This window comes from Cydia splendana, chromosome 9 (genome assembly GCF_910591565.1).
Source record: "Cydia splendana chromosome 9, ilCydSple1.2, whole genome shotgun sequence".
Taxonomy (NCBI): Eukaryota; Metazoa; Arthropoda; class Insecta; order Lepidoptera; family Tortricidae; genus Cydia; species Cydia splendana.
The window spans coordinates 13230993-13243411 of NC_085968.1; the positions used below are offsets into that span (position 1 = coordinate 13230993).

Consider the following 12419-nt stretch of genomic DNA (forward strand, 5'->3'; position numbering starts at 1 on the left):
TATGCGAGTAGTTCATCATGAAGTAGTATAAAAATAGTCATAGTTTCCAAATATAGCACATTATGTGAATATTTGTAAGTTATTTATTTCCATTACGATTAGAGATGAGAGCTTTTGGGTGTCAATAAAGAATTCGGGGATGAGATGACAAAATAATTAGGTTTTAACACTCAATTATTTATATGCGATTAACATAAGTGCTACTAGAATCTAATTAATGTTTGTATAACCATAAGTATAGCTAACTTATAGGAACGAGCTTATAAGATTAAGTTCCATCTACTCCTTCCTATTTTACGACTTTTCCCAGGATGTTGTTTTTTATCTAGGTACCTCTGGTATCAACTAATATTTTGTGTAAGTATTCATAAGTACTATCCAAAAAAGTCCTTGGTATGAACCGGGGCCAATGCCTTCTGGTGTTACAGGTGTCCATGGGCAGCGGTAATCGCTTACCATAAATCATAAAAAAAATCGACGAGTTCCAGTTTGGAAGCCACCTGTCCTGCCTCACCACAAAGCCACAAGCGCTCAGTTTAGGTTCCATGTTATTTACTGGCTACATTTATTGCCATTATTTTATTGTAAAATGAAACAAATAATACAGCGAATATTTCTACGGGTCCTTTAGTTGACACTAGCTCCCGCTTGACCAGCCTTTTTTGTCAAGTAAAATCCACTAAAAGGAGTCGTTCATAAAAGAGTCCACGCATGTGGCCTACGCCTGTTTGCCCGTCAACAACCGCTTCCTTCGCCGTTGGTGGACCGACGCCGCCGTGATATAGTGCTTCAGATGGTCGTTTCATTGTTGAAAGGATTTAGTGAATGAAAAGATTATAAGATTAGTTGAAAATGACAAACAAGGATTTTTTCATGAAGGTATGTGATATAATTAAAAGTTAATACAATTGTGCAACTCAGGTTTCATTTTATTTAGGTGTTAAATCACGGTACCTATGTAGTTTAAATTTAAAATGATGAACCATCAGCATCATTTTAAACTGCAGTAAGATCAGGTAATCAAGTAGACAACCCTATAAATTCAGGTAACAGGTAAAATCGGTGGCACTTGCCTCTGTTTTCCCACTGGGCTATTTCCCTAGTCGGGTATTTACTGGGTATTTACCATTTAACCCGAAAAGTGCGTTTTCGGGTCTAGAGTCCCTACATTTTACGTTTTACCTGTATTTATAATATATAGACAGAAGAAAAGTCTATTTAAGCCTAGGTTAATCTTAGAAACCAGAAATAAATTTAGAAGTTATAGGGAAACTAACATCAAAAGAATGTCTATTAATTAATCTCTTGCAATATGAACAGCTTTTTATAAATTTAATGAGCAATTTTTTGCTACTGGCATCCTAATTACGACTGAAGATTAATTCTGGTTATTACTCACGGCTACGTAGATTTGCTAAGTCAGACCTATAGGAGTGGATTATATTTACATGACTACTAACTTTGTTACTTACTCTTTGTATTACCTAATGCGATACCGGGTTAGTATACCTACCTATTACCTACCTAGAGTTAGACCATGGAAAGTCTGCAACGATTTAGAATAGAATATAATAGAATAGAGAGCGTTTATTCGTGACAAAAAATAAAAGAAAACAACAAGTAACACAACAACATAATGGTTTTGATAGCATACGCAGTGCAAGTGTTATTTATACGTAATAATTTCATAAAAGTTTGACGTTTAAAATAACACTTGCACTGCGTGGGTTATCAAAATCGTTGCAGACTTTTCTTGGTCTAACTCTGATAATATATATAGTGGCGTGCATGTATTTAAAAATAGGTACCTACAATGTCTATTTTTGCAAACCTGGTTAAAACAAGGATTTTTATAGGTTTTAATGCTGATATCTTGGATGACTCCTACATGGGTTAGTTCTGCACCTAGGCAACCCAGACTTAGTCTAGCAGAGCCGATGCCTAGCTACTTTTACAACAATATTGATGGTAAGATGCATTTTATTTCTTTTTCTTTTGACACATTATTAGACTTTTAGTTACAGGAAATTTGTCAGACTCGTTAAATAGGCTACAAAGGTTTCCAAAGAAACAGACAAACTACAACATATACACTAAATAAATAAATAAGTTTTTGGCAATCTTTTATCGCTGACTGTACTTTTCTTACGACAGACAACTAATACTCATCGAGACTATTCTAAAAACCCCTAACACAATTAGGTTGCGTTGTTTCATCACAGAGTTCCTATGGCCACCTCCTGTCTCCATCATCAGATCAGTTCGACAGTACCATATTATTGTATTGTCATCACAACTACATACAGCTGCCAATTTTCATGACGCTACGATCCTTAGAAGATGGTTAAATTAGTTACCTTAGATTCTATTACATACATAGTTAGTTACATACAGGTCGACCTGATAAAGCTTGTTAAAAAGATACAACTGAATTGATAATGATAACCTCCTCCTTTTGAGATTTGGAAGTCGGTTAAAAAAGCCACTTCTTTCTCAGTCAGAAAGTAAATATTATTTTGTGCGATCCATTTTTCCGAAAAACGCTTACGACAATTTTCTATAGCGTGGTCAATAGGCGCATTAGATGTCTTATTAATCTTGTATTTATTTACTTATAGTCTGCCATTTGTTGTTTATGTAACTAATAAAATGTACATTTAATATTAATCAGGTTACCCAGGCACATACGCGTTCGGCTACGACGTATTAGACGCAGCCACCGGCAACACCCAGTACCGGAATGAGGAGCGGTACCCCAACGGTACCGTAGTGGGCAGCTACGGGTACCTGGACTCGGCGGGCCGGGCCCATCGGTACAGATATGTGGCTGATGAGAAAGGATACAGGTTAGTATAGATATCGAAATTCAGATACTTATAGGTTAGCATAAGCGTAACATTGAATTTATATGTGTCAAGAGGTAATTTTACTTTACCATGCATTTTCTTGCTAATGACGTACCTACTCAACTAATGTATTCAATGATGCAATAAACGCATTCATCAAGCATCTATAACGAGTAAAATAGGAATATTTAAAGATTATTAAATATAAGTACTCAATCCACGAATTAATATCCAAGAACTATTATAATTATCATGGGTAAATAAACCTCACCGTCCCCACCAGAACTAAAATGGACGGTTTTAGGTTGGTATCACTTTTAAAGTTTTGCCGCTCGTCCTATTTAATTATTAAACAGACGCCACTGGTGATCGTAGAGCTGGCAGCTTCCTCGCACAAATAATAAGTATTGCGATACAGCGGGGAAATGCTGCCAGCATCTACGGCACCATTCCGCAGGATAGTTTGTAATTATTTATTTTTAGATTAGTTTTATTTATTTTTAGATTTAGTTTTTAAGTTTTTAGGTTAGTTATTTTATTATGGTTTAGGTATGGTATTATTTTGTTTGTAGGTATTAAGTTTGTATGCACTAATAAATAATTATTAAACAGGTAACATCATGTTACGATATTTATTTCAGGGTAATGAAAGATCGCCCCAATCCTTACACAGCACCAATAGTCAACCCTAACGCCATCGTGAATACCGATGAAGATACAGTCACTTGGAAGAGGAAGAAACCACACCGTGCCACAGCAAAGCCTGAAATAAGGAGAAACAATGTCATTTCATTTCCGGGTCAATATTTTATTTAGCTTCTCTGAAAACATATATTTTATATTATATTATTTGCACAACCTTTTTTGGTTTTATTTTCACTCAAAACTCTTTTCTCGAGTTCCTTCAACCGTCACTTTGACTTTATAAAAATGGTACACAGAATTATTCGTATTGTGTTATTGTTGTTTTCTACAATAGTGAAATGTAAGCTTCTTTATTGTATTAACAACGTATATGGATATGATTTGTAAAGCTTATGTACGATTAGTATTGTTTGCCAGGTAGAAAACTCGAGGCAAGAGACGAAAAAATTTTCCCGAATGGAACGCTAGTTGGGACGTATCAATATGTAGACGCACAGGGTAACCAAGTGCATGTGAAGTACTTTGCTGATGGAAATAGTTACAGGTGTAGTTTTTTGTTAAATTAAATATGCTAACTACTAAAAATATCCAGAGGGAAGGACGTAGTGTTGTGTATAAGTAATTGATTTCTTATTCACTAGGTTCATCGTTCAATTTTTACTTTTTATTTTTTTATTTTCCACTGTTTATTTTTAAACTGTTATTTTTCTGGTTCTAAGTATGTATAACATTATTTCCAGCATTGATTTAAGAGGATACAAGATCCCAAAAACCGCAGAAGAGACTACTCAAAATTTAACTGTCTCAGTAGCTAAGCCAATCACCGAGGTGACAGATACATTGGTACCGCTAAAATTAGACTTTCCCGCTGTTGACAACATTTACACAATCGAAAACCCGAACAATACTAATGATATTTCTCACAATAAACAACATAATCAAGAAACTAATGATGACCCAGCCGAAGATTATAATTATTATGATTCTGTGTTGAAAATACCTAAGATTGAATCTGATGAAAAGAAAAAGAGGAAAACCATAAGAAAGATTCGACAAACGTTGGATATTTTTATGAGAAAAATACCTAATTCATAATTACTTTTACATCGGCCCTGTTCGTATTTTATTTGAATAATATTTACTGTTACTTACAGTTCAATTTTATTATTCACTAGCGACCCACCCCGGCTTCGCATGGGTTAACAAATAATACACCTAAACTTTCCTCAGGAATCACTCTATTGATAGGTGAAAACCGCATGAAAATCCGTTCCGTAGTTTTTGAGTTTATCACGAACATACAAACACACAAACAGACAGATGCGGCGGGGGACTTTGTTTTAATACGGTGTACCTAGTGATAAGCTTATTTCAGCTTCATTCTGTATTTGGTTAATAAGAAGCATTTTCCGATATTTATTTTAATGATTATCCGATAAAACTTTAAAATATATTTTCTTTCAATTTAAAGCACGACATAAATTCTGTTAGCCACGTTTAATTGTCTCTTTCCTGACAAAACGTGTGGGGTTAGATTTTAACCGCCTGTTTTGTGACGATTGCTTGTCACCGGCCATTAATGTGGTACAATTATAATGATTGGTAACAGTTAAGTGACAAGTGGATGCATCTCTATATTTATGACAAAAAGAATTAATTGAACTACTGTACTGGTCACTTATAATGTTCACGGTTGAAGTAAGTAGCGACATCGTGGCGATATTAGTCGATGTTACGTAGAGAACCAGTGAATCGCGATTGCAGCGTTATTCTCGCATGGAGCCAGTTACAGCATTCAGACACAGATGGAGCTAAAATCAAATCTGATAATAAAATAACGGGCACAATGATTTATGACAAAACGAGCTTCGGCTTTTACATTAGGCAAAGAGAATAAAGTCTATAGAGACGGATTGTCAAAGTAAATTATGTAGCCACTGTAAATTTACTGCCATCTTTCGACAGAACATAAAACTGTTAGAACGCCATTTGACTTTGATCCTTATTCTTTCAGTGATATGTGTTAACTTATTAAATATTAATATTCACGCCATCTACTCGACTATAGGCCAAAGGTATGGTTCCATGTTTTCGAGCGATGGCGCCACAACCTTCAGCCTATGCTCGAGTAGATGGCGTGAATATTAATATTTAAAAAGTTAACACATATCAGTTAAAGAATAAGGATCAAAATCAAATGGCGTTCAAACAGGTTTAATCTTCTATCGAAAGATGGCAGTTGATGAACTGTAGCTACATAATTTACCATGACAGTAACCATAGAGTTATATATTTGACAGAGGGAATGTCACTTAAGACAAACTGTGACACTGCAATGGCGGACGGTTTGAAAGTGTGCGTGTAGACGAGTGATACCATGTAACACAAATTCTCCCCTAATGGTGAAACAAGTTTCAAGATGACATGTACTGGACTGGGACCGCGTCGAGCACCATGAGTATGTTTACCTTACATAACAAATAAACGTTAACTATCAAACATTATTCATGTAAACGTCTTTAATCTCCTTATTATCGGGAAATTACCATACCGACCTAGTTTGAAATGCAAAATCATTAATTTAGCTATTTACCTAAATATCCTAAATTATCTCTTTTATATACATTATGATTTAATAAGAAGGGCATTAATTACCCTACTTTCGGGAAATTACCCTATTCAACTTACTGGTCACACTCCTGTTTCGCATTTATAAACAATGAAATATAGAGATTTTATGTACTATACCGTGATAATTGATAAAATTAGCTATGAAAAGTTATTCCGTCACTTTTTTTCTTTCGATCGGTACAATTCTTGCAGGATTTAACTACGCATGCCGGCATATTTTACATTTTTCTTGGACATATTTACTTCACTGACGTTTCGATCCGTCTGACGGCAAATTGGTGGATGAGGGCATTGAGATAACTGTCAATGTGTGTGTGTTACGCGTAAATACTAGGAAATTGGTGGATGATGGAATCACAGTTTTTGTCTTAGCAAAACTACGTCCGTAGTATTCTAGGTCCATGGCAAGCAGTTATTTACCGCAATCGTTTTAATAATACCGAGAGGAAGATCCTCCGTAAGATACTGGGCCCAAAAAATAGACCGGACGGAAGCTGGTCAGTCCTTAGGAACCGTGAGATCCAAGACCTAGTGGCTGAACCTAACATCATGGGAGAGACTAAAGCTCACAGACTCCGTTGGTTGGGCCACCTCAAGAGAATGAAACGTGAAAAGAGCATATCTGGGCCGTCCAGCACGAAGACGTCCTATCGGATGCCCCAGATATCGCTGGTGCGACATGGTGGAGGCGGACCTGCGCGAACTTCGAGTCAACAAATCGCACAGGACCGAGAAAAGTGGCGCTGTCTTGTGTCGGAGGCCAAGTCTCAATTTGGGTCGCTGAGCCAAACGGAGTAAGTAAGTTTTAATAATATTAAAACCAGCCATATCAACATTACCAGAGTTTTTACTACAACTTTACACCTATAAAATACAAGATAAGTTTTCCCCCAACCTAATAGGTATAAGTATCTCCTCTCTCCTATACGTTTGATCTTACACGTCAGAATTGACCTAAATAAAAAAGTACATAGTAACTGGAGTTGTATAAAGAATAGTAAACATTTAGGATTCTATACGTAAGTGTAAATATATTATGTTTATTATAATAAGAATGTTTTAGCCTTTTATAACCATTATTATTCACCTTTGCACTTATTATCGGAGTATCAGCTTGCGTTTTAACGGACTCTGTATTAGGAGGGTGTTTTTTTCCATACGGTTTTTTAATTATTTCCGCGCTTCCCGCACGCCCATTAAAAGAAAGGAAACGTTGTTTATGCCCACCATTCATGAGAGTAGTCGACTATGTGGTCTAATGGGGTAGTACAATACAAAAAAAATAAAATAAATATACTTTACTGTAACATTCCCTAAATCATACCTAAAAGAGGAAAAATCGACAAGTTATGTACTTAAATGTCTTCGTCTCGGGATAAGTTAATATTATTATCCTAATACCTTTTTAAGGCTCCTCTATACGATGGGCCAGCGCCGGCCACTCCAAGGGACGCATTTATGCGTTAGAGGGAGCGTGATATTGCTATCTCATTCTACCGCATGGCCGCATCCCTTGGAGTGGCCGGCGCTGGCCCATTGTGTAGAGGAGCCATTACAGTGTGCTATATTTTAAAAATCACTAGTTTTGTTACCCAGATTCCCCAGATTTCATACTGGTATAACTATATAATAATATATAGTGTCACCAGACTCAAGGAAAATTTGAAATGATGTAATTACTTGAAAAATACATTACCAGGTACGAGTAAGTACCTACATGGCTATATTTTTTTGTCGATGAAACTGGTCTAAGGCCCGTCATATATTTTAGCGCGGACTTGGCCGAAACTTCATTGCATATAGAGCATCACACAGTTTCCATAATCGTTCTCGATTTTTCTTCCGTCTTAAAGATTTCAACTTAAGATAAGTCCTACTAAAACGTATTATAAATTAAAGAAAACTCGGTAAGTATGCTATAAGATGACGTAAGTATCTTGTACCTATTGTTCAATAGCGTTGTTAAGTTGATACGGTTTAGTTATAAAGATACCCATTATACGTAAGTGAGGTAATACCTGTGACAGGCGATGGACTACTTTACCGATAGTAAAGTATGGTGTGTTGGCTGAATGTGCTATGAGGATAGTAAGTATGGAGGGACTTGTTAACGTTAGTCTATTGTTATTCCAAATGCCGATTTATGCTAATAAGTGGAGGATTGTGCTCTGTTTTAAATGATGCATAAGGAAATATACACAGTAAGCGAAAGTTTCAAGGAAGGTGTTTATATTAGGAAGTTATTTCCTAAAATGAAGATTTATAAATGCCTATATTTCTCTTTGCCTTTATATCATATTAGTAATTAGATTTATATTATGAACATCTCTTACGTAACATCTGGACATCTTAAAATCCAACTAATATATAAAGCACTTTAATTTATTCAAGACAATAATAATGTATAATTATTTGATTAGGATATACACGGTGTAACATGAGGAAACCAAATAATTTTAACAGCGTATTCCTGATCATATTTAGAGACAAAAATGTCCTATAAACTTTTTTGAAATTCGCCTAGTTTCAGAGATAATATTAATTAAAAAAAAAAACTAGTTTTTATTGTTACATAGTGTAAAAGGCCTTTTTGGTGATGTGGCTGCTATGGGACGTAGTCTAAATATCCTTATTGATAGATGTCAAAAAGTGACAAGTAACACTTTGCAAAAAGTAGGTTTTGCGCAAAAAAATGTAAAAATCAATTTTAAGTGACAAGTTTACCAATAACATTTATTTTTTATGTAAAAATACATTCAAAAAATTTAAAAAACAAAACAAAAAAAATTTTTTTTTGGCGAAATTGACCTAAACTCATATTACATTTTTTCCTTCTTTTGACCTCAGAAATGCGTGGTTAAAATTATTCGGTTTCCTCATGTTACACCGTGTATCTACTCGTAGTTTCACATAGCTGCAAGAAAACAAGGTAACGACATTGTCAATTGTCATACTCTGGGACATTTTCCTTATGTAGGTAACTGCTTCCCGATTTCCCTAATCAGGGTTTCATGCGATTCTAATACCAACAAGGTGAACACTATCTAAATATTTGTAGTAAGTAATCTGGCTATAAAACTAGGACATTCATCCAGTTTTAGTGCTACTTGCTAAATTGGCAATAATTACACTTAATTATTAGAAATTGTGCAATATTGATCGTAACGACTGACAGCGTTATGATTCTCGATCATACATAAACCCGTTTTGTGCAGATGTAAGTACCTAATAACATCACTACAGACACTATAGTAGAAACGAACGCACAAAGGGAAAATCAAACGGTTACCGAACTTACTCGTATTTAACACATTCGGTGCGGCAGCGCAAAACCCAAACTTACCGCCAGTGCGTTACGAGTCATATACTTCCCGTATTGAGGAAGCCAAATTTGCGGCACGACCCATATTTTCCCGTACCATGTCCTGACTTTAAAGGTCCCTACAGACCTGGAATGTTATCGATTTGAACTAAAAGTCATTCTAATCAATAGACTATATCCTTGTGAATATACAGCTGCCGTCGCCCGCGGATCTGTATAAAATTACAAAAGATATAGGCATTTTTCAAGACCCTTAATTTTACGGGAATATACTTCCCTTGCCGCACAGGCCGTATATAACACTAGTGATGGGATACTAATGAATCGATAACCACTTTTATAATCGACAAAATATTTATTATCGTCATCGTGTCTGTACGTGTTCAAAACAAATATTATTCATCCTCATATAATTATAAAAAGGGATCGGACTTTTAGAGTAGGAAATTTTAATTTTTAACTAGTAGAAACGTCTACGAACGATGCTATTAAGCTTAGAATAAATTTAAAAGTAAAAAAAATACTGTCTATATAGTAAATTACTGAGTTTAGAGTAGGTAATTTTCAATATGGATGGCATAGTCTTGAATTGTTGCATGAATAAAATGTCGTATCGACGCGGAAACGTCGACAATGCGCAGCACTATGACTAATCTGAGCGCTGCGTACCCGCCTTTCGGTGCGGTACGGGGTGATGGAGTACGGACAAATAGTACCCGTGCCGCGCTAATGAAAAAAAAAATACCTTTCAGTGCGTTACGCAAAAATACTTCCCGTACATTTTTTCTTTTGAAATAGAATATACTTGAAGTAAGGATATCGGGAGTATAGTCATCTTTTTCTTACTCACACGAGAACATAGAAAAACCACCGCCGCACCGGGGGTAAGACAAGCGCAGATAGCTGCCGCACCGGCGGAAAGTCAAATACGCCCAAATGCTTCCCGTAACGCAGCGAATGTGTTAAGAGCGAGGTACAGTGTCGTGGCAGCCTCAAAGGCATTTATAAATAAACTAGACAGGCCCGCAGCTCCGCTCGCGTAAATGAAATAAAGAGTGTGTCAACCCTGCCAGGGTTCATAACGGTGATAGGGATTTCTTATTTGTACCCGTTATTTGGATAACTTAATACGCAAAATATCTGAAAAAAAAAAAGTGATTTGATAAAAGGCAAAATTATACTTTTTCATCTACGTAGTTATTTATTTAAAACTCGTTTCAACATAAAATTATTATTTATTTTTATAAGCCTAATTGCAAAAACGTTCATTAGATTAATTTCCGCCTTAAGACGAATATGGACGACCACCGCCCATAAATCGCCTTTTGGTACAAACGTACGTACTCCCTTTCTGAATACTAACATTACTTACTACGGTTATGTGAATCCTGGCCTCCGAGAAAAGACAAAACAAAACACACCATTTTTCTCGGTCTTGCGATAGCTCTCGCCAGACCCCATGGCCGAGGATAAGCAGATCTCGAGCAACTACGTCGTTCCAGCGGTAGGTACCTATGACGTCCAATTGGGCGTCTCCCATTTCGTTGTCCCAAGTACGCTCTCGTCACGGCACGATCCTCTCCCATTCTCTCTAAATGTCCGAGCCAATGTAAGCTTAGCCACTTTTAGTCTCAGTATTCCGCCAGTATATCGGAACACATCCTTATTTCTATAGAAACAGAGTTATATTACGATATTTGGCCGACTGCTGACTGTACGTTTGCTTATTTTCACCAGGTCGTTTCGCTCAAAAATATCTGAACATGCACTTAAATTTTATCTACCTACATTACTTGCTATCAACTTTGTATTTTTGGCCCATCTCGGCAGCCCGGTCCCCGGACGAATTTGTTTGCCGAAGCTGTGAAAGTAAATCTGAATAACATAACTCAAAAAGAAATTTACAAAATACAAATTACTATTGATATTGATAAGTCATTATCAGTCATTATATGGCATGTCACTCGTACGGGCATAAACTAAGGTAAAAGGTTGAGGTTGACAGCACTTTTTATTTTACTTCGAGTAAAAAAGGCCGAAATCACTGCATACCAACATAACAAACATAATTTTGGTTATTTGAAGTTCGAAACGAAATCAACCGAGAGTTTCCGAAAATAGCCGATAGTCGTATAATGAAGAATGTTATGAAAATTTCTTTTGCTTATTGTAAATTAAATACGCATCGAAACCGATAGTTTTTATGCTCTAGTTATATTCTCATACTTAGATAATAGATTAGAACAGTTTTTTCTTATAATACGTGCGTCGTATTTGAGAAACGTGTCAAAAACTTATTTAGAAATTTGTAAGGCGCCATCTCGCTTCTTCCCTCGTTTTTTATCCCGTTCTGGTTTTTCAATTTTATATATATGATGATGATGATATTCATTTTGAATAGAATACGTATACCGGGTGGTTTATGGTCATGTTCCCGAATATCAAAAATAGGTATATTAAGATGGTCACACTGAACAATGTTTCCCATGGACCGATATGAACATTGTGAAAAAATATATCACTGGGTCCACACGTTTCGTCTACTCCGGGTCCTCAAGGTGTGCATTCGATTTTTCGCGATTTTGTGGTTAGTCTCATGGGGATTTAGTATAACCATCTTAATACATATTTGACATTCAGGATCACGATCCCGAAAACACCCAGTATTTTATTCCTATTATATAAAGCAAATTGACTATCGATAATAGGATAAGATTAATTTTCGCTGAATTTGAACCCATACTCGTATAGGGGGTAAAGTCGATAGCACTTTTTAACGCCTTTTATTACCCACTGGCCTTCGTTTTATCTATACTAAACTCGACACCTACTTGAATGACAACCTATCCTGTAACGCCTAATTTGAACAAAATTTTAGCCATTAGGTATATATATTTGGAAAATATCATATTATGATAATCGAACGAGCGAGCGAAGCGAACGAAGTTCTTAAGCCCCCTCCTCACTCGTGCGCG

The 12419-nt window shown here is 36.0% G+C and overlaps 1 protein-coding gene and 2 long non-coding RNA genes across 3 annotated transcripts in view; all 3 read left to right on the plus strand.

Moving 5' to 3' along the window:
• Nucleotides 1–12419, plus strand: part of LOC134793711 (uncharacterized) — a 102803-nt gene that overhangs the window by 85733 nt on the left and 4651 nt on the right. The window lies entirely within an intron of this gene.
• LOC134793688 (cuticle protein 16.8-like) lies at nt 1853–3667 on the plus strand. The gene is made up of 3 exons (XM_063765340.1): nt 1853–1968; nt 2672–2846; nt 3488–3667. The coding sequence occupies exons 1-3, from the start codon at nt 1863–1865 to the stop codon at nt 3660–3662; spliced, it is 456 nt and encodes a 151-aa protein (XP_063621410.1). The 5' UTR covers nt 1853–1862; the 3' UTR covers nt 3663–3667.
• On the plus strand, nt 3774–4801 carry LOC134793707 (uncharacterized). The gene is made up of 3 exons (XR_010144568.1): nt 3774–3831; nt 3909–4035; nt 4232–4801. It is a non-coding gene; the product is annotated as an uncharacterized LOC134793707 (long non-coding RNA).

Excerpts from the sequence above, each read along its gene's own strand:
- LOC134793688 (XM_063765340.1), top strand. The coding sequence starts at position 1,863 with ATGCTGATATCTTGGATGACTCCTACATGGGTTAGTTCTGCACCTAGG. Across the intron at positions 1,969-2,671 it reads CTTTTACAACAATATTGATG|GTTACCCAGGCACATACGCG; the intron begins GTAAGATGCATT and ends AATATTAATCAG. Across the intron at positions 2,847-3,487 it reads GCTGATGAGAAAGGATACAG|GGTAATGAAAGATCGCCCCA; the intron begins GTTAGTATAGAT and ends TATTTATTTCAG.